Source organism: Oncorhynchus gorbuscha, linkage group LG16 (assembly GCF_021184085.1).
Source record: "Oncorhynchus gorbuscha isolate QuinsamMale2020 ecotype Even-year linkage group LG16, OgorEven_v1.0, whole genome shotgun sequence".
In the NCBI taxonomy this organism is placed as follows: domain Eukaryota; kingdom Metazoa; phylum Chordata; class Actinopteri; order Salmoniformes; family Salmonidae; genus Oncorhynchus; species Oncorhynchus gorbuscha.
The window spans coordinates 9679245-9705365 of NC_060188.1; the positions used below are offsets into that span (position 1 = coordinate 9679245).

Sequence of the window (26121 nt, forward strand, 5' to 3'; positions counted from 1 at the left end):
GTATGTCATGGAAATAGGTGTTCCTATTGTTTTGGACATAGTAGCTGTTCCTATTGTTTTGGACATAGTAGCTGTTCCTATTGTTTTGGACAGTCAGTGTATGTCATGGAAATAGGTGTTCCTATTGTTTTGGACATAGTAGGTGTTCCTATTGTTTTGGACAGTCAGTGTATGTCATGGAAATAGGTGTTCCTATTGTTTTGGACATAGTAGCTGTTCCTATTGTTTTGGACATAGTAGCTGTTCCTATTGTTTTGGACATAGTAGCTGTTCCTATTGTTTTGGACAGTCAGTGTATGTCATGGAAAGAGTAGGTGTTCCTATTGTTTTGGACAGTCAGTGTATGTCATGGAAATAGGTGTTCCTATTGTTTTGGACATAGTAGCTGTTCCTATTGTTTTGGACATAGTAGCTGTTCCTATTGTTTTGGACATAGTAGCTGTTCCTATTGTTTTGGACAGTCAGTGTATGTCATGGAAAGAGTAGCTGTTCCTATTGTTTTGGACAGTCAGTGTACATGTTGACTTGAGAAGTAGCAAGTCTTGAAATAGGTAGACCTGAAACTAGTTAGCAGCTCTAAAACGGTACAAGTTTGTCCTAGAATGTCAGAGTCCTTACAACACTGGTGTCTTTTATAAACCTTTATTTTGAGTTACACCTAAACAAATGTATGAAAATGGAGACGTAATGTTCCCAATCAATTCCATCTACAATATTACTCTGAGAAATTGCTTTATTACATAATAATAGGACAACCATGATCGCTGACTAATTGACAGATTTTGAAGATATTGTTTAAATAATGTTCTTATGTATTGGAGTTCCCTAGTCAGGTTGAGCATAAAACCCCAATAGTTCCAGGACACACAGGGCTTCCACAGGGTTCCCACAAGGCACATAATATCAATGTGTGTGAACCTGAGTGGTCAGTCAGTGCATATCATCCATTACTTCAAACATGTTACGTAATCAGGTTAAGTTTTACATTAAAGAAATGTCATCTCAATCGAAACTCCTACAGTTAGTGTTCGGAATAAGAGGCATGTTCAGCTGTGGCATGTTCTATCATACTACTAACACACAGGTAGCAACACTTCATCCAACATGGACACTCAAGTATTGCTAAAAATCTGTTCAGTATTTTGTTCTTTACAAGGTGGCACACTACTATTACAAGGTTGGGAGCAAATAGCCTGGAACACAATCTTCAAGAGACTGGTATCTCAACGACTGTGGTATATTCAGTCCCAGCTCTCATTGCCTTTACACTCTCATTGTAACAAACAGACAAATGCTGTCATTGTAACAGACATCCTGGTTTCATGTGAAAACTTGCTCTGCTCTGTGCATCGTAGTGTTGAAGGCTTGAACGTTTTCATTTGGCTAAACTAAGAAACAACACAAATGAAGAAATACAAAAGGGGAAAATGCCCTCATCCAACCTTGCCCTTGGATGTTATTGATACAGTGTTAAAAGATGGTTTTGTAACAGTACTAAGGTTTCCCTATTGATTGACCAGTAGCCCTTCAGTCCCCTGATCTAGACTAGATCCAGGGAGAAACACTAATACATGGAGACTTCAGCAATAACACTACTTAAAGCCTGCAGGTGTACTGCTTTATAACGTGTTCTAAGCACAGATGAGCCTTTATAATACTATGTTATTTTTCACAAGGTATGAAAATATCAACTGACAAAAAATTGCTGGATGTTTAGACAGGATCATTATGAGTTGATAAGACATTATAAGGGGTCATGCATGCTTATGACAAGTCTTACAATGCATTATAAAGGCATGATAAGGCTGTTCCACTCCAGCATATCACAGTCTCCAGTATCTGACACCTTGACAGTCACTTTCCTAAAGCCGGTGTGCACTACATGACTTTCATGATCCTAACATGGCTGAGCCTCTCGCACTAAACGACCGTCTTTCCTGTAGTATTTTGTTGTCTTGCCAATGTAGTGGTGCCACACTAAACCATGTGGCACAGACAGGGCTCACACACTAAACCATGTGGCACAGACAGGGTTCACACACTAAACCATGTGGCACAGACAGGGCTCACACACTAAACCATGTGACACAGACAGGGCTCACACACTAAACCATGTGGCACAGACAGGGCTCACACACTAAACCATGTGGCACAGACAGGGCTCACACACTAAACCATGTGGCACAGACAGGGCTCACACACTAAACCATGTGGCACAGACAGGGCTCACACACTAAACCATGTGGCACAGACAGGGCTCACACGCTAAACCATGTGGCACAGACAAGGCTCACACGCTAAACCATGTGGCACAGACCGGGCTCACACGCTAAACCATGTGGCACAGACAGGGCTCACACGCTAAACCATGTGGCACAGACCGGGCTCACACGCTAAACCATGTGGCACAGACCGGGCTCACACGCTAAACCATGTGGCACAGACCGGGCTCACACACTAAACCATGTGGCACAGACAGGGTTCACACGCTAAACCATGTGGCACAGACCGGGCTCACACGCTAAACCATGTGGCACAGACAGGGTTCACACACTAAACCATGTGGCACAGACCGGGCTCACACGCTAAACCATGTGGCACAGACCGGGCTCACACGCTAAACCATGTGGCACAGACAGGGTTCACACACTAAACCATGTGGCACAGACCGGGCTCACACGCTAAACCATGTGGCACAGACCGGGCTCACACGCTAAACCATGTGGCACAGACCGGGCTCACACACTAAACCATGTGGCACAGACAGGGCTCACACGCTAAACCATGTGGCACAGACAGGGTTCACACACTAAACCATGTGGCACAGACCGGGCTCACACGCTAAACCATGTGGCACAGACAGGGTTCACACACTAAACCATGTGGCACAGACAAGGTTCACACACTAAACCATGTGGCACAGACAAGGTTCACACACTAAACCATGTGGCACAGACAGGGCTCACACACTAAACCATGTGGCACAGACCGGGCTCACACGCTAAACCATGTGGCACAGATAGGGTTCACACACTACAAGATTCCTCACTTGGTCGTGAGGATTGTCCATACCACAGTGTCTCGTGAAAACAGTTGTGATTAGATTTAACGTAGCTACAACAAGCTGTGGCTCAAAGCAGTCTCATAAACGTGTTGTGTAAACCCATCTTAAAATAGTCCATCTCATAGAGCCATTCTACCCTCCACTATAGCACTGTGTAGCTCCTCATTCACAGCCTCATAACGCCCTGCTCTGGAGTTCAAAAAGTAAATCTGATCAGTTGATAAGCGCGGATCGTATCCCTCCCTCTGCAACCGGGTCTTCTGGATTTTAAAGGTACCTAGGAGGAGGGAAACAAAGAAAATGGGTCATTAATATATTTGATTATTTCTTGGAATGAGCATTAGACGCTTTATGCAAGGCCTTGTAAAAAAATACAATTGATGGATATTTCACATTAGAATTAGCCTTGTGTCCAGTCCACTCACCTGTGGTGTCTACTTGTGGGGAGATGCGTAGGAACACGGGACGGGCGTAAGGGGGCAGGGCCTGTTGGACCTCTCGCAGGAACACATCACAGTCAAATGTCCCTGTTGGGTCTGCGATGGCAGCCATCCCTGCCTTCCCTTCCACATCTACGGGGAGACAAACAACACGCCAGGCTTTTCACAACACCATGCTGCAAATGGCCAAAGTCTTCCTAATCACTCAACCTCCCTGTAGACTGGTCCATTTATTTAACAGGGACAATGCTGTCAAATCAACATTTAAAAAGGACCAATACAGCTGTTCTTACATCAATATCAAATCATTTCTGGGTAACAATTAATAACAATAGTGATGTTTTTCCATTAAATTTTAAAAAAATAAACAAACTGCTTCTTTTTTCTTTTTAGCAAAAAACAATTTCTCAAGCAAGAATTTGGCCTGGGAGTGGTTTGAGTGTAGAGGAGACAACTGAAAACTAGCTGTTACTGGCAGAGAGGTTTGGAACTCTTATTGGTCGATTAACTAGAATTACCACCTGGTGATGTCACCAGGCAAGCCGAAACTCCCCCCATGCAAAACCTGCTGATTAGATGTTCCTGTGTAGATTATATTTTCAACCAGAAACTATCAGGAAATAGCACTGGTCAATTTTGTTAACACTTACAGAGTTTGTTTCATCAGCTGTACAATGATACAAAACACAGGAAAAACAGAATTTTGACTGCACTGGGTCTTTAAGTGGAGAGTAACTCCTGGTTTCAACTCCTGTCACTATCATACATGTAAGATGGTGCACATAATGTGAACTTCATCTCACCTGGTACAGATACCCCATACACAGCCACATCGGCCTGGCCCAGCAGACCACTCAGTGTTCCCTCCACCTCGGTGGTGGAGACGTTCTCTCCTCTCCAGCGGAACGTGTCTCCACTGCGGTCCCGGAAGTACATGTAGCCTAGCTCATCCATCACCAACACATCCCCTGGGAGGAGGCAGAGAGGTGAGTTGATGACAAATCACATTGTGGTAAAAATAATAAAAAAGATAATGACTGATATAATAGCATTAATTCCAAGTATGATAATCGAAATAAACATTAAATCGACAATTATTGTTTAATCACACTAAGAGCCTGTGGGTTTACCTGACAGATATGCCGAGTCATTTTTCTTGAAGACGTTGTTGGCAATCTTCTTCCTGGTGGCATCCTGGTTGGCGTAGCCATCAAACCTCCGTAGCGGGTCCTGTTGGTTGATCCTTCCCACCAGCAGCCCTGGCTCCCCTGAAGAGAGGAGTCGTACATGGAGAGGTCAATCTATCCAAGTGTAGTTATGAATCCCTTTTTACATTTTTTCACAACATGCTTTACAGTTACCCAGGTTAACATTCACACAGTTGGTTTTGTAAAAGTCCTATATTTATCGATATTGTGTCTAAAAATGTAGACTTTCGATATCGGTGCCCATTTACTTACCAGGACGGCAGGGCACACACAGGCCGTGCTTGTCCCTCACCAGCTCTGTGGTCTCCTCATCCACTTTCATGAGGCAGATTGGGTACACATTGGGCAGGATGCGGCTGTTGAACCCACAAGCTCCCACCTTGTCAGTGGAGAAGACATAAAAAGTATTTGATACCACAGAAAGAGCCTTTTATGTAAATGTTATGTAAATAAGAAATAATAATGGCCCAAGAATAGATCATTGAGGTACACAGCATTGTATTGTGGCTCTATAAAAGTTGTCGTCTTTAGCAAAAATATATTGCTCTCTATTATTTACATACTTGTTGATTAAGGCAGTTGACAACATTACCCATGACCCCTACCTTGCCGTCCATGTTGGCGATGCTACAGTTGCATTCGGTGGCTCCGTAGAACTCCCCAACCTGGGCCACCCTAAAGCGCTCGGTGAAGGCCTCCCAGACGCTAGGGCGCAGCCCATTCCCCACCGCCAGGCGAACCCGGTGACCCTTCTCAGAAGGCCGCACCGGCTGGGACAGCAGGTAGCGACAGATCTCCCCTATGTACTGCACCACCTAGTGGACGGATGGGGAACAGCGTAGACATCAGATTTAAATTCAATGCGGATTTCAATCAAAAATCTTATAGCTGCACATCGACCACCTAAGAGTCAGGATGTTCTTCCTATGCTCATAGAAAATAATACACAATCTTTTTTCTACTTACAGTGCAGTTGTGCTTGATGCAATCTTCCCAGAAGCGACTGGCTGAGAATTTCTTCTTCACCACCACAGTGAGTCCATTGATGAGACACTGGCCTACACCCATGATATTACCTGTAAAGGAAAGGAACATTGGACAGCCAGTGAGGGTGACAGGTTGAGGAGGAGAATCAGGACCACACTGTCAGACCAAACCAAATGACTCCTGAAAGACAGTGGAAGGTGATGGGACAGAAGCAAAAGATGGAGAGATGGATGAAGAGAAGACACACACACCTGCAGAATGGTAGAGAGGAAGGCAGTCATAGATGATGTCATCCTGGCGCATGCGGAAAGCGTGGTAGCCAAAAGCAGCGATACGGTAATACCTGAAGATAGAACAACGCAAAAAGGATTCAAGAATCAAATAAATGAATGCAGTGGGTGCTAAGCTATGCTATAGCATTGGGAATTACTATATGCAGAAATACACCAGACAAGTGTCTCGCTGCTGGATATTAGAATGCTGAGACTGAGAGACTCACCGACTGTGCACCACAATGGCAGCTTTCGGGAGTCCTGTGGTGCCTGAGGTGTATATATAGAACAGACGATCTGTTGGTGTTGGTGGTTGTGGGGGAGGATGGAGAGAGGAAAGGGTGAAGGAGAGGGTGAAGAGAAGGAGAGGGGGGGAAATGGGAGGGTGGAGGAAGGATAGAAGGGAGGGAAGAGGGAAGCAGGGGAGGATGGAGAGAGGAAAGGGTGAAGGAAGGATAAAAGGGAGGGAAGAGTGAAGCAGGGGAGGATGAAGAGAGGAAGGGAAGGTTAAATAACATGACATTCTATTTACAACAGTGAGACTGATACTCACAACCAGAGAGACAAGTGGTAACTGGTACCCATGCAAACCAAGATGCGGACCCCCACTCACACTGTCATAAATGAGAGCACAGAGACCCCAGATATTTAGCAAAATCCTGGCATCTCCATAATACTCTCCGGGGTGGCCAATTGACTGACGGGGCTGCCCACTGATACACCTGAGACTGACTAAGCAATACCCTAGAGAAAGGTCCCCAAACTTCTCCTCGAGTACTCCCAGCCTGTTCCACTTATTCAATCTATTCCCGTTCTAGCACACCTGATAAAAATAAATAAATATATACAGTTGAAGTCGGAAGTTTACATACACTTAGGTTGGAGTCATTAAAACTCGTTTTAAACCCTCCACAAATTTCTTGTCAACAAACTATTGTTTGTTTTTGCAAGTCCGTTAGGACATCTACTTTCTGCATGACAAGTATTTTTTTAAACAATTGTTTACAGTAAAATTATTTCATTGTATCACAATTTCAGTGGGTCAGAGGTTTACATACACTAAAGTTGACTGTGTCTTTAAACAGCTGGGAAAATTCCAGAAAATTATGTCATGGCTTTAGAAGCTTCTGATGGGCTAACTGATTGGCTAACTGACATAACTTGAGTCAATTGGAGGTGTACATGTGGATGTATTTCAAGGCCTACCTTCAAACTCAGTGCCTCTTTGCTTGACATCATGGGAAAATAAAAAGAAATCAGCCAAGGAATCGGAAAAAAAATTGTAGACCACAAGTCTGGTTCATCCTTGGGAGCAATTTCCAAACACCTGAAGGTACCACGTTCATCTGTACAAACAATAGTACGCAAGTATGAACATCATGGGACCACGCAGCCGGCGTACCGCTCAGGAAAAAGATGCATTCTGTCTCCTAGAGATGAACGTACTTTGGTGTGAAAAGTGCAAATCAATCCCAGAACAACAGCAAAGGACCTTGTGAAGATGCTGGATATCCACTGTAAAACGAGTCCTATATCAAAAGGCCGCTCAGCAAGGAAGAAGCCACTGCTCCAAAACTGCAATAAAAAAAGCCTCTGGTCTGTCCTCTGTTCTGATGAAAGAAATATATAATTTTTGGGCCATAATGACCATCGTTATGTTTGGAGGAAAAAGCGGGAGGCTTGCAACCCGAAGAACACCATCCCAACCGTGAAGCACGGGGGGGCAGCATCATGTTGTGGGGGTGCTTTTCTGCAGGAGGGACTGGTGCACTTCACAAAATTGATGGTATCATGAGGTAGGAAAATGATGTGGATATATTGAAGCAACATCTCAAGACATCAGTCAGGAAGTTAAAGCTTGGTCGCAAATGGGTCTTCCAAATGGACAATGACCCCAAGCATACTTCCAAAGTTGTGGCAAAGTGGCTTAAGGACAACAAAGTCAAGGTATTGGAGTGGCCATCACAAAGCCCTGACCTCAATCCTTTAGAAAATTTGTGGGCAGAACTGAAAAAGCGTGTGCGAGCAAGGAGGCCTACAAACCTGACTCAGTTACACCAGCTCTGTCAAGGGGAATGGGAACAACTTAATGTGGGAAGCTTGTGGAAGGCTACCCGAAACGTTTGACCCAAGTTAACTTCTCTAGGGTAGGGGGCAGCATTTGGAATTTTGGATGAAAAGCATGCCTAAATTAAACTGCTTTCTACTCAGGCCCATAAGTTAGGATATGCATATAATTAGTAGATTTGGATAGACAACACTCTAAAGTTTCCAAAACTGAAATAAATAATGCCTGTGAGCATAACAGAACTGATTTGGCAGGCGAAAACCGGAGAAAAATCCATTCAGGAAGTAAGATTTTTTGTTGTTGTTGTATTTTTCTATTCAATGTCATTACAGTATCCATTGACTCAGGACTCAAATTGCAGTTCCTATGCCTAGATGTCAACAGTCTTTAGAAATAGTTTCAGGCTTGTATTCTGAAAAATGAGGGAATAAGAGCAGTCAATAAGTGGACCCTGCCGTGCCACAGTGCTTTTTCATACGCGCGACCGAGAGAGTGCCTTTCTTGTTAACCTTTTATATTGACGACATTATTGTCCGGTTGAAATGTCCGGCTAAAAACAACCTGAGGTCTGCAATCTCACTGGATGTTGGGCAGGTGGGATGCTAGCAATGCAGTGCCTTAGACCGCTGCGCCACTCAGGAGGCCTGATATATCTAATCAAGGGCTTGATGATTAGTTGACAGGTTAAATCAGGTACGCTAGAACTGGAATAAATCAAATACATGGAATTGGCTGAGGGTATGTGAGGAGAAGTACATTTTCCCTGGAGATAAGTTCATACCAACAACACATTATTTACTCAAAGCTCAGCTGATACCTGGAGCTGTCAATCAAAGCCACATCTGCCCTAGACTGAATCTGTGACACGCATACCAAAAAATAACCAGGACTGAGTAGAATACAAAATCACCAGGAAATTGCGATAGATCAATCATCTTAGGGAAAGAGCTTCCAATTTAGTCTTGGTAATTGCAGCTCTTTGTCTGAGCGAGACAGTGAGTGACAAGGAAAAGTGACTGAACTGTTTTATTTCACTTGAAAAAGTGAGGATGACAGTGGAATATTCATGTGGAAAACACACCATGCATACAGATCCATTTTTTTCTTGTGGCCATATTTTACCCATCAGCTCTGACCTACTAAGCTGTCAATGTGAGATGGGTATTAGCTGATAGTTGTTTTACATATGGCGAGATACATTTTATCTTGTTGGAGACTGGCCAGAGATTGTGAGGTATATGTTACCTTGGCAGTAAGAGAGCATAGTAGTGTGTAGTATTATGGTGTTATACACAATATTACATTCTGAAATGCTTCAAAATAAGTGTCCAGCCACAGGCTGTAAGTTATAGGAGACTGGATGAAGAATAAGATGTGAGGGGAAGGAGGACACTCACCATTGAAGCTCTTGGGTGGGATGCAGGAAGGAGGGGGCAGTGTAGGGGCCGAGGCCAGGATATAGTCCAGATTCTGGGCAGACAGGGAGGCCAGACAGTCTACACTGAGCTCTCCTGTACAAAACCGCACCATCGACGGGCTCAGGGATGAGCTCACCTCCAACATGGCTGAGGAGACAAAGAAAGAGAGGAGGGAGAGATAGGAGTGCGAGAAATAGAGGAAAGAGGCAGAGAGATGAGGCAGAGAGAAAGGGGGAGAAAGATGGGAGAGAAAGGGATAGAATAGGAATAAAATCTAACGTTTCAGTTCCTTGCTCAGAACATGAGAACAAATTAAAGCTGGTGGTTCCTTTTAACATGAGTCTTCAATATTCCCAGGTAAGAAGTTTTAGGTTGTAGTTATTATAGGAATTATAGGACAATTTATCTCTATACCATTTGTATTTCATATACCTGACTATTGGATGTTCTTATAGGCACTTTAGTATTGCCAGTGTAACAGTATAGCTTCTGTCCCTTTCCTCGCTCCTCCCTGGGCTCGAACCAGGAACACATCGACAACAGCTACCCTCGAAGCATCGTTACCCATCACTCCACAAAAGCCGCGGCCCTTGCAGAGGGGAACAAATACTCTAAGTCTCAGAGAGAGTGACGTTTGAAACGCTATTAATGAGTACCCCACTAACCATTTCACATAGGTTACAACAGCCTAATCTCAGAAGTTGATAGGCTTGAAGCCATAAACAGCACAATGCTTGAAGCATTGCGAAGAGCTGCTGGCAGACACACTAAAGTGCTGTTTGACTGAATGCTTACGAGCCTGCTGCTGCCTACCACCGCTCGGTCAGATTGCTCAATCAAATATCAAATCATAGACTTAATAATAACATAATAACACACAGAAATACGAGCCTTAGGAAAATGAATATGGTCAAATCCGGAAACTATCATTTCAAAAATAAAAAGTTTATTCTGTCAGTGAAATACGGAACCGTTCCGTAATTTATCTAACGGGTGGCATCCATAAGTCTAAATATTCCTGTTACGAGCCAGGCGGCCCAAACTGCTGCATATACCCTGACTCTGTTGCACAGTACGCAAGAGAAGTAACACAATTTCCCTAGTTAAAACACATTCATGTTAGCAAGCAATAGTAACTAAACATGCAGGTTTAAAAATATATACTTGTGCATTGATTTTAAGAAAGGCGTCGATGTTTATGGTTAGGTACACATTGGTACAACGACAGTGCTTTTTTTGCAAATGCGATTGTTAAATCACCCGTTTGGCGAAGTAGGCTGTGATTCAATGATAAATTAACAGGCACTGCATCGATTATATGCATCGCAGGACAAGCTAGATAAACTAGTAATATCATCAACTATGTGTAGTTAACTAGTGATTATGTTAAGATTGATTGTTTTTTTCTAAGATACGGTTAATGTTAGCTAGCACCTTACCTTGGCTCCTTGCATCACTTGCATAACAGTAGTCAGCCTGCAACGCAGTCTCCTCGTGGAGTGCAATTTAATCGGCCATGATCATGTCCAAAAATTCAGATTACCGATGTTATGAAAACGGCTCTAATTAATTGGCCTTTCCAATTAATCGGTCGACCTCTACCCCAAACCCCACATTTCCAAATCCCACCTACCACCAGCCAGCTCGGCTCCGAACACGATCCCTCTGGACACAGACACTCCAACACAGTGCAGGAGAGCGTCCCTCCGCAGGTTGAAGTTGATGAGTGCTGCCTCCACCCCCACCTTGGCCAGGCCCAGCCAGAGGGCCACCTGCAAGGGCCGGCTCTCCATGAAGAGGGCCACCACATCCCCCGGGGCCCAGCCCTGGGCCAGAGCCCATTGGGCCACAGCATTAGACAGCAGGTCCAGCTGGGTGAAGGTCCACGTCTCTCCTGTGGCATCGTAGATGAGGGCGGGTTTATTTGGGTGCTGCCTCACTGTCTGGGCAAAGATGGAGGGGATATTGCTGTTGCGCCGTAGGTGGTGCCACAAGGCTATCTTGACTCGTAACAACACGTAAAGGCCACTGGAAGGAGTACAGAGAGGGAGATTAGTGAGGGAATGTTACTATTTTACCATTACCTATAGTGATGATGACTAACTAGTAAAAAGGTACATTTCCTGAAGAAAATGTGTGTGCTTGCTTCAGCAGTCTAAATGTGTTTTTTTTTAATGGTAGTAGAAGTTGACGCAAGCACACTACATATTGTTAACAAATTAAAGGCACTCACTTTAGGTCTCTTTTGGCAGTACGGACTACGATGTAGAGGTACTTCCAACCACCTGTGCCCAGAAAGACCCCGAAGCCTGCTGCTAAGCTCCAGGACCAGGGGACCCCGAAGAGACGCAGCAGACCCAGCGATCCCAGAGACAAAGAGGCACTCGCTGCATTGCGCATCCTAGCAGTGGAGAGGAGTTTCAAAGGGTTATAAGGGTGGGATAAGTGAGCGAGACAGGCCTACAGCATGGTGTTCAAATGTAATGGCAGAGGGGTAAGGATAGAGGGTGTACTACACGTGGCAGTGGAGGACAGAGGTAAGAGTGCTTTTGGACCAGTCTCTCTTATAAAAATGACTAACTTGACTGCCTAACTTGACTAATTTCAACAGTGAAAATGTAAATATATGTAATTAATTAAAATTAAATGCGAGGTAGCCTCGACCTTATAGCATGGCTTATAGGATTACATACTGTATAGTTGGTGTTTGAACCGTGATTTATTTGTTATTTTAGGCAGGCTAGTTAAAGTGCACTGTGCAAAAATGTTATCATATAATGCAGCGTTGCCTACAGAGCGTAGGCCTGGTCTCTTACTTATTATCATACACGACCCGACGACGAACTATTTGAGAGCGATGTCCCTAACCTTTCACCTAGTAACCGAGTATTCTTCAAAACGTTCAATAGCGCTTTAACCACTACCAGGCTTGTATACAAATTCGAATCGCCACCACACGCTGTTGAGTTCGTTGCAAAGATAACATTTATCATTTGAAATATTGCTACATTAATACGTATCTAAATGTTACAACAGTTTAACTGTCACCGCACCAAATTGCTATTAGAACAACGCCTCATGTAACAATGCATCAATTTATGAACATCAAATGCATAGCCTACGCGCTCTAAAGAATTCTGAAACAGATTCACTAAATGATGAACGACTAGACAGTTAATGGATACTTATCTATTTGTAGTAGCCGAAATATAAGAATCACAGTACTAGGTACTCCATATTGAATGTTATTGCATTGCGACGACCCCCAACAGCACCGCCCAAATAGTATCGTCCTTTCTCTGTGAACTCAGCCATTAGCTCCTCATCGAATTACCGACTCAATCCCATTGGCCGATGTTATGATGACGAAGGAGAATCCGCCTCTTGGCCCGCCTGTTTCAGGTTCACTTCATCTAGTTGACCAATGATTGCAAGTGTTTCTACATATTGAGACTATTAAATCAAATTCAGATAAATACTGTGTACTGTATACAGATATCCTACTGATACGATATATGTGTGTGTGATGCAAAAAGCCCTGATCTATTCTCTACTTTGTCATACAGAGGCTCTCAGGTAGGCTATACCCTCCTTATGAGTCAAATAGTTTTGACCTCTACAGTAGCCTAATTCGTTCTACAAATGTTGAAATTAAACTTTGTGAAGGAGCAGCTGTTTATTTTGAATCACAATGAAGCAATTCTATGCCGCAATTTAAAGTAAACATAAACATTACAACAGTCTGGTGAGTTACAACAAAGATGATCTATTATATTGACAAGATAGTCAAGTGGTCGATCTCACAATGGACATACATGTCCTCAAAGATGGAAAGCAGGTGCGGGAGGCGAGATCAGGTGGAACCATTCTCGCCAATGAGAGGGCAGAAAAAGCGTGTGAACAACAGGCATAACTGATATAAAGATATTGTTTTTCCAAAGTTGCCGAAATACCACGTGTAACAACCTAACCATTACAAAACGTATATTCGATCAAATAAGCCTCATGTAGCAAAATAGCAATTACATTTTTTTGTTGACCATATTTGTCACTGCCATTGACCATTCAAAAATTCCTCACTTCGTGGTCTTATTTTCATGGAAAGATTTTGGACAGAGTAAACCCTGTCGCTTCGCCTCTTCTTCACTATTTAGAAGCATTTCAACACAAATACAGTAGTACAAATTAGAGACTGATAAGCTTGCAGGTGTTTACAGGTCACTAAACTAAGTGAAACATCTCTAATGTGTTTATGAGTTGACCAACTCATGACTGCCAACTGCCCTTCTGCTATGAGTACATGTCCACATTCTTGTACTGTAGGCCTATGCATCGATGTGCAGTATCTAAAACCTGTTTCACTTGGTGTTTTTGAGTTCTCTCTTCACCCAGTTCATCACAGAGAGTGTATCCACAAATGGGAATATCTTTACACACATGCATGGTTCAATGTAGTCCAATCCCCTGTCTGCGTGAGGCTGTAGTGCAGGAGCTGCTCTGTGTCAGGGTGGACCTGGAGTCTGGCTGGAGGACGCGGAAGACCCTGCGCAGCACAGCCCGTCTGAGCAGGATGTAGACCCAGGGGTCCAGGATCTGGTTCCAGGTGGCCATGCGGAGGCCCAACAGAACCAGCTTCTCTGACTGACGTACTGTGTGGCTGGAGCCTCGCCCGCCGCGGCAGAACTGACCCACCAGCAGAGAGATGGAGATCTGGTGATGGTGGACAGAAAAGCCACTATGTTAGGGACATAAAAGCCACTGTGGGTCATTGAAAGGCACACTGTATATGAGACAGGCCTGAATACAGGAGGTGAATATGTTGTATCCTACTATTAATTTTAGAAGCACTTATGTGTCTGTGTTTAAACAAGCAAAAGCCTTGTCTACAATAAGCAGGCTACCAATGTTAAACCATCTACAGTATAAACAAGGTCAAATGTCAGTGGAGGCGCTAGCTACTCACTAGAAAGGGGCTCCAGCACACACAGGACACCATCGTGATCACTGTCAACTGGGCCATCATCTCTACATCCAGCGAGCGTAGGGGAGAGGAGGAGGTTCTTCCATATCGTCCTGGCGCTGCTGTAGTGTTTGTCCTGATGCCCTGGGAGCTGAGCCTGGCCTGCAGCAGAGCCAGCCCGCTCAGGGTGTTACAAATCAGGGAGAGGCTGAGCGCCGTGAGCCCCAGGCCGGAGAAGGTGAGGGCCAGGCTGACGTCGGCCGTGGAGAGCGGCCCGTGGACTGTCAGAAAGCACCAGGTACCAGGGAACTGGGTTGTGTAACTACCCACGTCCACCAGGGGGAGCCCGGCCAGCAGCAGGGCTAGGGAGGACAGCAGGAGGACAGCCAGACGCATGTGGGCCACCGTGATCAGGGCAGAGTGGAGGAGGGGCTGGGTAATGCCCATACAACGCTCCACGGCCATGGCACTGCCCAGTAATAGAGGGCACAGGCCGAAGAACACCAAGCTGGCACCGAACAGTTGGCAGAACATCCCGGCAGGCTCGGTGGTGTCACGCATTCCTGCAGCCACCCTGTGCCTCCCACTCTGACCCAGGTGCAGATGGAGGGCAAAGGCACCAGGGATCAAATTACCAGCCAGGTCGGTTAGCAGTAGAGCCCCCACTAACAACAGGAACGGAGCTTTGGCCCGATGTCTGAAGCGTACATAGGACTTGGCCAGGATGCCCAGGGCGCTTAGGTTGGAGAGGCCACCCAGGGTCATGGTGAAACAGGACAATCCAAAGGAGGGAGGGTTGATGAGGGGTGGCAGTGTGGTGGCATTCAGGGTCTGGATGGATGGACAGGGGCAGGAGGAGAAGTTGAGCTCTGGGAGGTGATGGAGGACAGAGGGAGAGGAGGGGGCAGAGACTGTAGCCATGACGTCATAGAGGAGCACAGAGTATTCAGCTTCAATGCCATCTGCAAAGAATGAGCGATATTAAGTTGAAGACTGGTTCAAATGTTTGTAAGCAAACAATACTTGAGTATCAGATCTATGTAATCCAGCCTGGTCTCATAGACTAGATGTAACATAGTACATGTAAATCCAGGGCACACAAATTTGTATCATATATTACATTTGGTATGGGTACATAAGACAGATGATTGCTTAAGTTGGGATGGATGGGTGCGTGTATAACGCAAATGTCTAGCAACCCAAAGGTTCCGAGTTTGAATCTCATCACGGACAACTTGAGCATTTTAGCTAATTAGTAACTTTTCAACGACTTACTACTTTTTAGCTACTTTGATATTGATTGCGCTACGTGCATGGGCAAAATCCTCGATCACTGCTACTCTAACTTTTGCGATGCTTTCAAAGCCCTCCCCCACTCCCCCTTCGGCAAATCTGACCACGACGCCATCTTGCTCCTACCGTCTTATAGGCAGAAACTCAAACAGAATGAACCAGTGATGAGAACCATTCAGCTCTGGCCCGACCAATTGGTAGCCACGCTTCAAGATTATTTTGATCACACGGACTGGAATACGTTCCGGTCAGCCTCAGAGAACAACATCGACCTATACGCTGACTCGGTGAGTGCATTTATAAAGAAGTGCATTGGAGATGTTGTACCCACTGTGACTATTAAACCCTACCCTAACCTCGGCCTCCCGGGTGACGCAGTCGTCTAGGGCACTGCATCTCAGTGCTAGCTGTGCCACCAGAGACTCTGGGTTCGCGCCCAGGCTCTGTCGCAGCCGGCCGCGACCAGGAGGTTTGTTGGCATAGCGTCGTCCCGGTTAGGGAGGGTTTGGCCGGTAGTGATATCCTTGTCTCATCGCGCACTAGTGACTCCTGTGGCGGGCCCGGTGCAGTGCACACTAACCAGGTTGCCAGGTGCACAGTGTTTCCTCCGACACATTGGTGTGGCTGGCTTCCGGGTTGGATGCGCGCTGTGTTTAGGAGCAGTGCAGCTTGGTTGGGTTGTGTTTCGGGGGGCGCATGGCTTTTGACCTTCGTCTCTCCCAAGCCCGTACGGATGTTGCAGCGATGAGACAAGATAGTAACTACTAACAATTGCATACCACGAAATTGTGGAGAAAAGGGTATAAAATGTAATAATTACAAAACATAAAACCTACCCTAACCAGAAATTGTGGATGGAAGGCGCAAAACTGAACCATGGAAAGAGGTCTGGGACTATGACTTCCTTCCGCAAGGATATCAAACAAGTGAAATGCCAGTACAGGGACAGCAATTCATCGGCTCAGACACGAGACGTTTGTGGCAGGGTCTACAGGAAATCACGGACTACAAAAAGAAAGCCAGCCACGTCTCGGACACCGACGTCTCGCTTCCAGACAAACTAAACACCTTCTTTGCCTGCTTTTAGGATAATACAGTGCCACCGTAGCGGCCCGCTAACAAGGACTGCCCCCCCATCCTTCTCCGTGGTTGTTAACCCTTGCAAGACTGTCTCTTATTCATCCATTTACATTTGTGTGTATAAGGTAGTCATTGTGAATTTGTTAGATTACTTGTTAGATATTACTGAACTAGAAGCACTAGAAGCACAAGCATTTCGCTATACTCACATTAACATCTGCAAACCATGTGCGTGTGACGGCATCCCTAGCCTCGTCCTCAGAGCACACACAAACCAGCTGGCTGGTGTGTTTATGGACATATTCAATCGCTCCCTATCCCAGTTTGTTGTCCCGACATGCTTCAAGATGGCTACCATTGTTCCTGTACCCAAGAAGGCAAAGATAACTGAACTAAATTACTACCACACCATATTACCCACTTCTGTCATCATGAAGTGCTTTGAGAGACTAGTCAAGGATCATATCACCTCCACCTTACTGGCCACCCTAGACCCACTTCAGTATGCATACCGCCCCAACAGGTCCAATGATGACACAATTGTCATCACACTGCACACTGCCCTATCTGCCCTTCTGGACAAAAGGAATACCTATGTAAGAATGCTGTTCATTGACTATAGCTCAGCATTCAACACCGTAGTACCCTCCAAGCTCATCAGTTTACTGCAAGCTCAACAGCAGAGGGAGCACCCCGCTATCCACATCGAAGTGACAGCAGTGGCGAAGGTGGAAAGTTTTAAGTTCCCTCGGCATACACATCACACATCACACCCACACATACAGTGTGGTGAAGAAGGCGCAACAGCACCTCTTCAACCTCAGGAGGCTGAAGAAATTTGGCTTGTCAACCAAAACCCTGACAAACTTTTACAGATGCACAATCAAGAGCATCCTGTCGGGCTGTATCACAGCCTGATATGGCAACTGCACCGCCCTCAACCGCAAGACTCTCCAGAGACTAAACTACCTGCCCTCCAGGACACCTACACCACCCAAAAAAATCATCATGGACATTAACCACCCAAGCCACTGCCTGTCATGTTTGTCATTTATTGTCATGTCTTGTCCCTGTGCTCCCCATGCTATTCGTTTCCCTCTGCTGGTCTTGTTTGGTTCTTTCCCTCCTTCTATCCCTCTCTCTCCCCCTCCCTCTCTCACTCTCTCGCTCTCTCTTCTCTCTGTCGTTCCGTTCCTGCTCCCAGCTGTTCCTATTCCCCTAATCATCATTTAGTCTTCCCACACCTGTTCCCGATCCTTTCCCCTGATTAGAGTCCCTATTTATTCCTTTGTGATCCGTTCCTGTCCCGTCGGTTCCTTGTATTGTATTCACCATGCTGTGATTGCGTTTCGCCCTGTCCTGTCGTGTTTTTGCCGTGATTGTGTATCACCCTGTCCTGTCGTGTTTTGTGCCTTCATCAGATGCTGCGTGTGAGCAGGTGTCTCAGTCGACTACGGCCTGCGCCTACCCGACCTGCAGTCTGTGGCCGCTTCTCCAGTTGTTTCCCCTCTACAAGTCTAGAGGATTTCTGTTATTCCGTTTTGGACTTTAATAAACTCTGTTTCTGTTAAGTCGCTTTTGGGTCCTCTTTCACCTGCATGACAGAAGGAACCGACCAAGGAATGGACCCAGCGACTTCAGACGCCGTTACACTGCCGTCGAGATCCAAGGAGCCATGCTCGGCAGACACGAGCAGGAATTGTCTGCTGCTCGCCATGCCGTGGAAAACCTGGCTGCTCAGGTTTCCGACCTCTCTGGACAGTTCCAGAGTCTACGTCTCGTGCCACCTGTTACTTCCTGGCCTGCCGAGCCTCCAGAACCTAGGGTTAATAACCCACCTTGCTACTCCGGGCAGCCCACTGAGTGCCGCTCCTTTCTCACGCAGTGTGAGATTGTGTTCTCTCTCCAACCCAACACATACTCTAGAGAGAGAGCTCGGGTTGCTTACGTCATTTCACTCCTTACTGGCCGGGCTCGAGAATGGGGCACAGCTATCTGGGAGGCAAGGGCTGATTGCTCTAACGAATTCCAGAACTTTAAAGAGGAGATGATTCGGGTTTTTGACCGTTCAGTTTTTGGTGGGGAGGCTTCTAGGGCCCTGGCTTCCTTATGCCAAGGTGAACGGTCCATAACGGATTATTCCATTGAGTTTCGCACTCTTGCTGCCTCTAGTGAGTGGAACGAGCCGGCGCTGCTCGCTCGTTTTCTGGAGGGACTCCACGCAGTGGTTAAGGATGAGATTCTCTCCCGGGAGGTTCCTTCAGATGTGGACTCTTTGATTGCTCTCGCCATCCGCATAGAACGACGGGTAGATCTTCGTCACCGGGCTCGTGGAGGAGAGCTCGCATCAACGGTGTTTCCCTGCTCCGCATCGCAACCATCTCCCTCCTCTGGCTTTGAGACTGAGCCCATGCAGCTGGGAGGGATTCGCATCTCGAATAAGGAGAGGGAACGGAGGATCACCAACCGCCTGTGCCTCTATTGCGGAGTTGCTGGACATTTTGTTAATTCATGTCCAGTAAGAGGCCAGAGCCCATCAGTAAGCGGAGGGCTACTGGTGAGCGCTACTACTCAGGTCCCTTCATCTAGATCTTGTACTACTATGTCGGTCCATCTACGCTGGACCGGTTCGGGTGCTACATGCAGTGCTTTGATTGACTCTGGGGCTGAGGGTTGTTTCATGGACGAAGCATGGGCTCGGAAACATAACATTCCTTTCAGACCGTTAGACAGGCCTACGCCCATGTTTGCCTTAGATGGTAGTCATCTTCCCAGTATCAAATTTGAGACACTACCTTTAACTCTCACAGTATCTGGTAACCACAGTGAGACTATTTCTTTTTGATTTTCCGTTCACCGTTTACACCTGTTTTTGGGTCATCCCTGGCTTGTATGTCATAATCCTTCTATTAATTGGTCTAGTAATTCTATCCTATCCTGGAACGTTTCTTGTCATGTGAAGTGTTTAATGTCTGCCATCCCTCCCATTTCTTCTGTCCCTACTTCTCAGGAGGAACCTGGCGATTTGACAGGAGTGCCGGAGGAATATCATGATCTGCGCACGGTCTTCAGTCGGTCCCGAGCCAACTCCCTTCCTCCTCACCGGTCGTATGATTGTAGTATTGATCTCCTTCCAGGGACCACTCCTCCTCGAGGTAGACTATACTCTCTGTCGGCTCCCGAACGTAAGGCTCTCGAGGATTATTTGTCTGTGTCTCTTGACGCCGGTACCATAGTGCCTTCTTCTTCTCCGGCCGGGGCGGGGTTCTTTTTTGTTAAAAAGAAGGACGGTACTCTGCGCCCCTGCGTGGATTATCGAGGGCTGAATGACATAACGGTTAAGAATCGTTATCCGCTTCCCCTAGTGTCATCAGCCTTCGAGATTCTGCAGGGAGCCAGGTGCTTTACTAAGTTGGACCTTCGTAACGCTTACCATCTCGTGCGCATCAGAGAGGGGGACGAGTGGAAAACGGCGTTTAACACTCCGTTAGGGCATTTTGAGTACCGGGTTCTGCCGTTCGGTCTCGCCAATGCGCCAGCTGTTTTTCAGGCATTAGTTAATGATGTTCTGAGAGACATGCTGAACATTTTTGTTTTTGTCTATCTTGACGATATCCTGATTTTTTCTCCGTCACTCGAGATTCATGTTCAGCACGTTCGACGTGTTCTACAGCGCCTTTTAGAGAATTGTCTCTACGTAAAGGCTGAGAAGTGCTCTTTTCATGTCTCCTCCGTTACTTTTCTCGGTTCCGTTATTTCCGCTGAAGGCATTCAGATGGATTCCGCTAAGGTCCAAGCTGTCAGTGATTGGCCCGTTCCAAGGTCACGTGTCGAGTTGCAGCGCTTTTTAGGTTTCGCTAATTTCTATCGGCGTTTCATTCGTAATTTCGGTCAAGTTGCTGCCCCTCTCACAGCTCTTACTTCTGTCAAGACGTGTTTTAAGTGGTCCGGTTCCGCCCAGGGAGCTTTTGATCTTCTAAAAGAACGTTTTACGTCCGCTCCTATCCTCGTTACTCCTGACGTCACTAGACAATTCATTGTCGAGGTTGACGCTTCAGAGGTAGGCGTGGGAGCCATCCTATCCCAGCGCTTCCAGTCTGACGATAAGGTTCATCCTTGCGCTTATTTTTCTCATCGCCTGTCGCCATCTGAGCGCAACTATGATGTGGGTAACCGTGAACTGCTCGCCATCCGCTTAGCCCTAGGCGAATGGCGACAGTGGTTGGAGGGGGCGACAGTTCCTTTTGTCGTTTGGACAGACCATAAGAACCTTGAGTACATCCGTTCTGCCAAACGACTTAATGCCCGTCAAGCTCGTTGGGCGTTGTTTTTCGCTCGTTTCGAGTTTGTGATTTCTTACCGTCCGGGTAGCAAGAACACCAAGCCTGATGCCTTATCCCGTCTGTTTAGTTCTTCTGTGGCTTCTACTGATCCCGAGGCGCTCGGTGAGTGGGGGGGTACTGTCATGTTTGTCATTTATTGTCATGTCTTGTCCCTGTGCTCCCCATGTTTTTCTCCATTACGAGAGGACAAAGGTTACAGACCATGTTTTTCTCCATTAGGAGAGGACAAAGGTTACAGACCATGTTTTTATCCATTACGAGAGGACAAAGGTTACAGACCATGTTTTTCTCCATTACGAGAGGACAAAGGTTACAGACCATGTTTTCTCTCAATCACGAGAGGACAAAGGTTGAGACGATTGCTGAATCTTTTAACCATACCACGTGGTTAAACTCTTAGACTATCGATACCGACAGAATTAGAACAAGTCTTTGATATTAATTACTAGTCTGCAGCTAGAAATTTGGTATTGGTATCATTGAACGCGAAGAACGACAACCGCCGAGACATCCATTCTACAACAACATGAATGAATGTCACTCTGAACTACCCACGACAGAGAGAAAGAGAGAGAGGACGGAAACTCTTCAACATAAACTAACTTTTCAGCAGAGATCCCGACGACACACTGAGCGTAAATATATATATATATTGATTGCAGTTGTTCCCGAATGAGTGAGCGTTCATGTGCAAAGGATTAGCATTTCAATTGTTATAATTATCAACTGTGCGTTGTCTTCTCAGTCGACCCCCACTTCCCTTTTGTACACCAAGCCGCCATGCTGGTTTAGCCCACTAGGGCATATTCCCCTGTCATTTCTGGTAACCATTTTTACTTTGTTTGTTTGTTTATGCATTTCTGTGAATTACTTAGTTCGTAAATAAATGATTTAAGACAATTGATGTATGTATGACTCATGTTGAAGACTGGGTTCGTGCAGATAACCAACACTTTACGATGGTTGGAATGAGACTAACGTGAGGTAAAGCAAATAATTAATTAATTCGAAGACTAATTGATCAGATATAAAATATCTGAAAAGTTATATTAGGAAATGATAACTTTGTAATCTAAATATTTTCCTTGGTGCCCCGACTTCCTAGTTAATTACAGTTACATGATTAATCAGTTTAATCGCGTAAAACTAATTACAGAGAATTTGATAAAAACTAGAAGTCTTCATTTAATGATAGTAAAGACATGACACACATGTATATACTGTATTTTATACCATCTATTACACCTTGTCTATGCTGCTCCACCATCGCTCATCCATATACTTACATGTACATATTCTCATTCACCCCTTTTAGATTTGTGTGTATTAGGTAGTTGTTGGGGAATTGTTAGATTACTTGTTAGATATTACTGCACTGTCGGAACTAGAAGCACAAGCATTTCGCTACTCTCACATTAACATCTGTTAACTATGTGTATGTGACACATAACATTTGATTTGATTTGAAAGCACTATGTATGCATAGTTACACACACCAGGCATGCACGCACACACATCGAACCCGATAACTTCAAGCCGGCCCTCAAATCTTTGCCTTAGTGTCACTCTGCACTCTCCAGGCATACATATCCCTTTTTCCAAGGTCCTCTGTATTTGTTGTGACGGAAATGACACATGGCAAGACCCATGGGGCACCCTGGGAGCAGATAGCCGTGCGAATGGGTGATGATTACTCATCATCACAGAACTGAGTACTAGTTTCATGGTTTGGCTGATAAAAAAGAAAGACAGAAAGTCTCACACTCTAAATACTGTATGCTCCCAACAATTGAATGGGTTAACCTGATAACCAAGGATGATTTTTGGGGTCTGATTTTAGTGACAGCTGTTTTTGCTGAATAGTTACAGGGTAACAGACTGGTTTGTGGAGGTTGTTTTCAGCCCTTGCTTTGTGTATGCTTAGTCCTTGAGTAATGTTAGTCTTTTCCTGCACATCCTAGTCTCTTGCAGGGAGCATCGGGCCACATTAATGAATTGACAGACCAGTTAGAGAGATTGTTTCCGTTCCATTTATTGTAAATATGGACAACCAAATACTTCACGAGTAACTTTGAGGCCACCTCTATACATCAAAATAACAAAAAAATATCTCTTTAAAAATAAAGTGGTTTATAAGGTCACAATCCTACAATGACAACCATGTATGGTAAAGAAGTAAGATAGAAGGTTATCTCTCCAAATAAATGTACATTTCTTATTTTATTTCACCTTTATTTAACTAGGCAAGTCATTTAAGAACAAATTCTTATTTACAATGATGGCCTAGGAACAGTGGGTTAACTGCCTTGTTCATGGGCAGAACAACAGATTTTTACCTTGTCACTTCAGGGATTCGATCCAGCAACATTTAGGTTACTGGCCCAACGCTAGAAAGGACAACCAAAAATGACTAAAAGTAAGTTAGATGTTCTCCATACATAGAAAACACACAATAGTTTATTATTTAAAAAATATATGCTTTTGGTGGAAAAATACAAAAATGTGGATCGTTCAAGTGAATCAATTTGGCTATTTCAGACAAAATATGACTTAATTTCAAATGTGTATACATGACATGATATTTTCCATCACGTGTACATGCTTGTGATCCATTTTGATGTAATTTTCATTTTATTTCACAATTCTGTTAATACACATACCATTGAAGCCCAATGTTGCATTTTTGCAACGTTTCCAGAAAAATGTTCTACAAACTTGAAATTCCCAAAATATATATTTTCATAATCAGAGGCCTATTAAAAGTATTTATTTTGCATTTATAATTTTTAATTTGGATATATGCTTGGGTCTCAACAGGTTGAAGAAAGAGAGTGAAAAACAGATTGCTTACAGGGTACTTCTGAGCAGCTCAGAACAGAAAATTGATGCAGGGTTATTGCTCTGTGCCCGTAGTCAACACTTGAATGAGAAGATGACTGATCTCATCACTGAACATGACCAGCACTCAAGTCTTCATTCATTTCCTCTACAGTCTGCTAGTATAGCTGCCCAATCCACTACAGCCATGCTAGCCTGGCAGAGGATAATGATGTTTCACACTCATGAGCCAGCTCTTTTCAAACAGCAAATTACAAATTGCATCCTTCCTTACCTTTCCTTCCTTCTGCTGGGGTAAAATTACACCTGGCACAATGACAAAATGACATCTCCAGGTGGGCATGGGAATAATCAGTAGCTTTGTAAACTTACTGGATCGCTTTTTTCTCTCACTGTACTCCTTTATCCCTCTTTCTTTCTGCTGCAGTTTTTTACACCCTCGTCACTCCCCTCCCCTTCTTTTAGACGCTTCCTTGCCAATGGAGGTATATCCACGGAGGAACCAAGGTGAATATAAAGCTGAACATTTCAACTTGAGAGAGTAAGTAAAACTGACAAAGAACCACCTCCCTGATTATAAGACCACAGGCTTCATGTTAGTAAAGGCAGGGCAGTGACAATGACCTAAGACGAGCCATTAGTCGTCATGTCATCTGAAGTGAATACATTACGTTTCCCCTTGATTGTCTTCACTGCGTTGTGCTCCTGTTTGAATCACAGTACACAAGTGCTCCCTATCAAACCTAACTGCAGATGCAACCATCCTATAACAACTGCAAACACATCTCCTCCCCTCACAAACTTGAGAAGAGCTATCGTAGCTAAAATACATATGAAACAGATGGGGGTTCAAATATTATGTCGGGTATTTCACTTACTTTCAAAAAATGTACAAAAATCGACATAAAAATCATTACATTTAGAGATATCTGTTATTTTGCATGTCTCAATTAAACATATCCACCTATGTTGTCCTTCCTCATCTGCAGTGGAAAGTGGCAGAGCGACAGTGCTGTTTGTCAGACCAGGAGACATCCCTAAAAAGGGTTTTCTCACCAAACCGTCTATAGCTTCTGAACCGTTTGGGCTACAAACTAAGATGATGCCACTGTGAAAGGGTAGGCTCTTCTGAAGGTAACCCATACAAACCAATGGAAGTATGGAGGTAGTTTTGTGCCAACAAAAATAAGGGGTTAAATATGTGTAAAAAAAACAGATATCTCCTAGATATAGGACAGACACTTCAAAACTGTATTTCTTTTGATTTATTTTTTTTACTCTCTTTTATTTTATTTTTGAATGTGTTATTCAATGCGTTTCTATGAGCTATGGTAGTAAAGGCCAAATTCAATATTTTATCAAATCATTTTTTAATATACATTTTATATATACTTTCAACAATTCTAAATCAAATAGCTAAATGATCCATAGTATGAACATCTTAAAACAATTCCATATGTTAGCTTAGTAACCCCCTCCCCCATTTTGATTGATGAGATGACAGTAAATTAGAACCTAATTGTGGCATAGCGAATTAAAATAATTGAACCAATGTTTTGAATATTTTATTAAGCGATTGCATGCCTAGTGCCAACATGATTATTCCTGAGTTAATCACACTTACCTTACACAATCAATCAGGCATGGTTCTTCATATGAATGTCACTTTGTGGAATGATACAGAATGCAGGATTGATGGATGAGGTGTGAAGGTCTTACCCATCCGATACCCAAATCAGCCTCTCTTGTCTGCAGCTGTGCCAGCATGGGTCTGTCAAACTCAATTCTGCAGGCAGAGGAGCACCGTCTCTTCTCTCATTACCATAGTCCAGTCACTGAGACACTCATTGTGACACTCGTTTCCTCTCTTTCTCTCTAAGTCTATATCTTCTCTCTCACTCTCTCTCCCCCTTTCTACCACTCTCTCTGACTCTTCTGTTGCTTTTATCTGATCTTTGCCCACAGGACCTGCGTAATCTTCTCTCTCTCCACTCTCTCTCCCCCTTTCCACCACTCTCTCTGACTCTTCTGTTGCTTTTATCTGATCTTTGCCCACAGGACCTGCATAATATTCTCTCTCTCCACTCTCTCTCCCCCTTTCCACCACTCTCTCTGACTCTTCTGTTGCTTTTATCTGATCTTTGCCCACA

The 26121-nt window shown here is 44.6% G+C and overlaps 2 protein-coding genes across 4 annotated transcripts; both read right to left on the minus strand.

The window, feature by feature from the left end:
• Nucleotides 1-626: 626 nt before the first annotated feature.
• On the minus strand, nucleotides 627-12743 carry LOC123998674 (long-chain fatty acid transport protein 1-like). Of its 3 annotated transcripts, none has more exons than XM_046303770.1 (13): nucleotides 12274-12743; nucleotides 11691-11858; nucleotides 11091-11485; nucleotides 9437-9604; nucleotides 6199-6268; nucleotides 5951-6042; nucleotides 5679-5788; nucleotides 5318-5527; nucleotides 4965-5091; nucleotides 4635-4772; nucleotides 4308-4472; nucleotides 3490-3636; nucleotides 627-3341 (listed from the first exon to the last, which is right to left on the minus strand). In XM_046303770.1, the coding sequence occupies exons 2-13, from the start codon at nucleotides 11855-11857 to the stop codon at nucleotides 3184-3186; spliced, it is 1947 nt and encodes a 648-aa protein (XP_046159726.1). In that variant the 5' UTR covers nucleotide 11858; nucleotides 12274-12743; the 3' UTR covers nucleotides 627-3183. The 3 variants fall into 3 exon arrangements, with proteins under 3 accessions (XP_046159726.1, XP_046159727.1, XP_046159729.1); XM_046303771.1 differs by having other exon boundaries at nucleotides 11691-11864; nucleotides 12647-12712; XM_046303773.1 differs by having other exon boundaries at nucleotides 6199-6241; nucleotides 11691-12743.
• A 377-nt stretch (nucleotides 12744-13120) lies between these two features.
• Nucleotides 13121-25859, minus strand: LOC123998683 (prostaglandin E2 receptor EP1 subtype-like). The gene is made up of 3 exons (XM_046303779.1): nucleotides 25596-25859; nucleotides 14421-15379; nucleotides 13121-14167 (listed from the first exon to the last, which is right to left on the minus strand). The coding sequence occupies exons 2-3, from the start codon at nucleotides 15336-15338 to the stop codon at nucleotides 13904-13906; spliced, it is 1182 nt and encodes a 393-aa protein (XP_046159735.1). The 5' UTR covers nucleotides 15339-15379; nucleotides 25596-25859; the 3' UTR covers nucleotides 13121-13903.
• Between the last annotated feature and the right edge of the window lie 262 nt (nucleotides 25860-26121).

Excerpts from the sequence above, each read along its gene's own strand:
- LOC123998683 (XM_046303779.1), bottom strand. The coding sequence starts at position 15,338 with ATGGCTACAGTCTCTGCCCCCTCCTCTCCCTCTGTCCTCCATCACCTC. Across the intron at positions 14,168-14,420 it reads TGTGCTGGAGCCCCTTTCTA|ATCTCCATCTCTCTGCTGGT; the intron begins GTGAGTAGCTAG and ends CACCATCACCAG.
- LOC123998674 (XM_046303770.1), bottom strand. The coding sequence starts at position 11,857 with ATGCGCAATGCAGCGAGTGCCTCTTTGTCTCTGGGATCGCTGGGTCTG. Across the intron at positions 5,789-5,950 it reads TCCTCTCTACCATTCTGCAG|GTAATATCATGGGTGTAGGC; the intron begins GTGTGTGTGTCT and ends TTTCCTTTACAG. Across the intron at positions 3,637-4,307 it reads GTATGGGGTATCTGTACCAG|ATGTGGAAGGGAAGGCAGGG; the intron begins GTGAGATGAAGT and ends GTCTCCCCGTAG.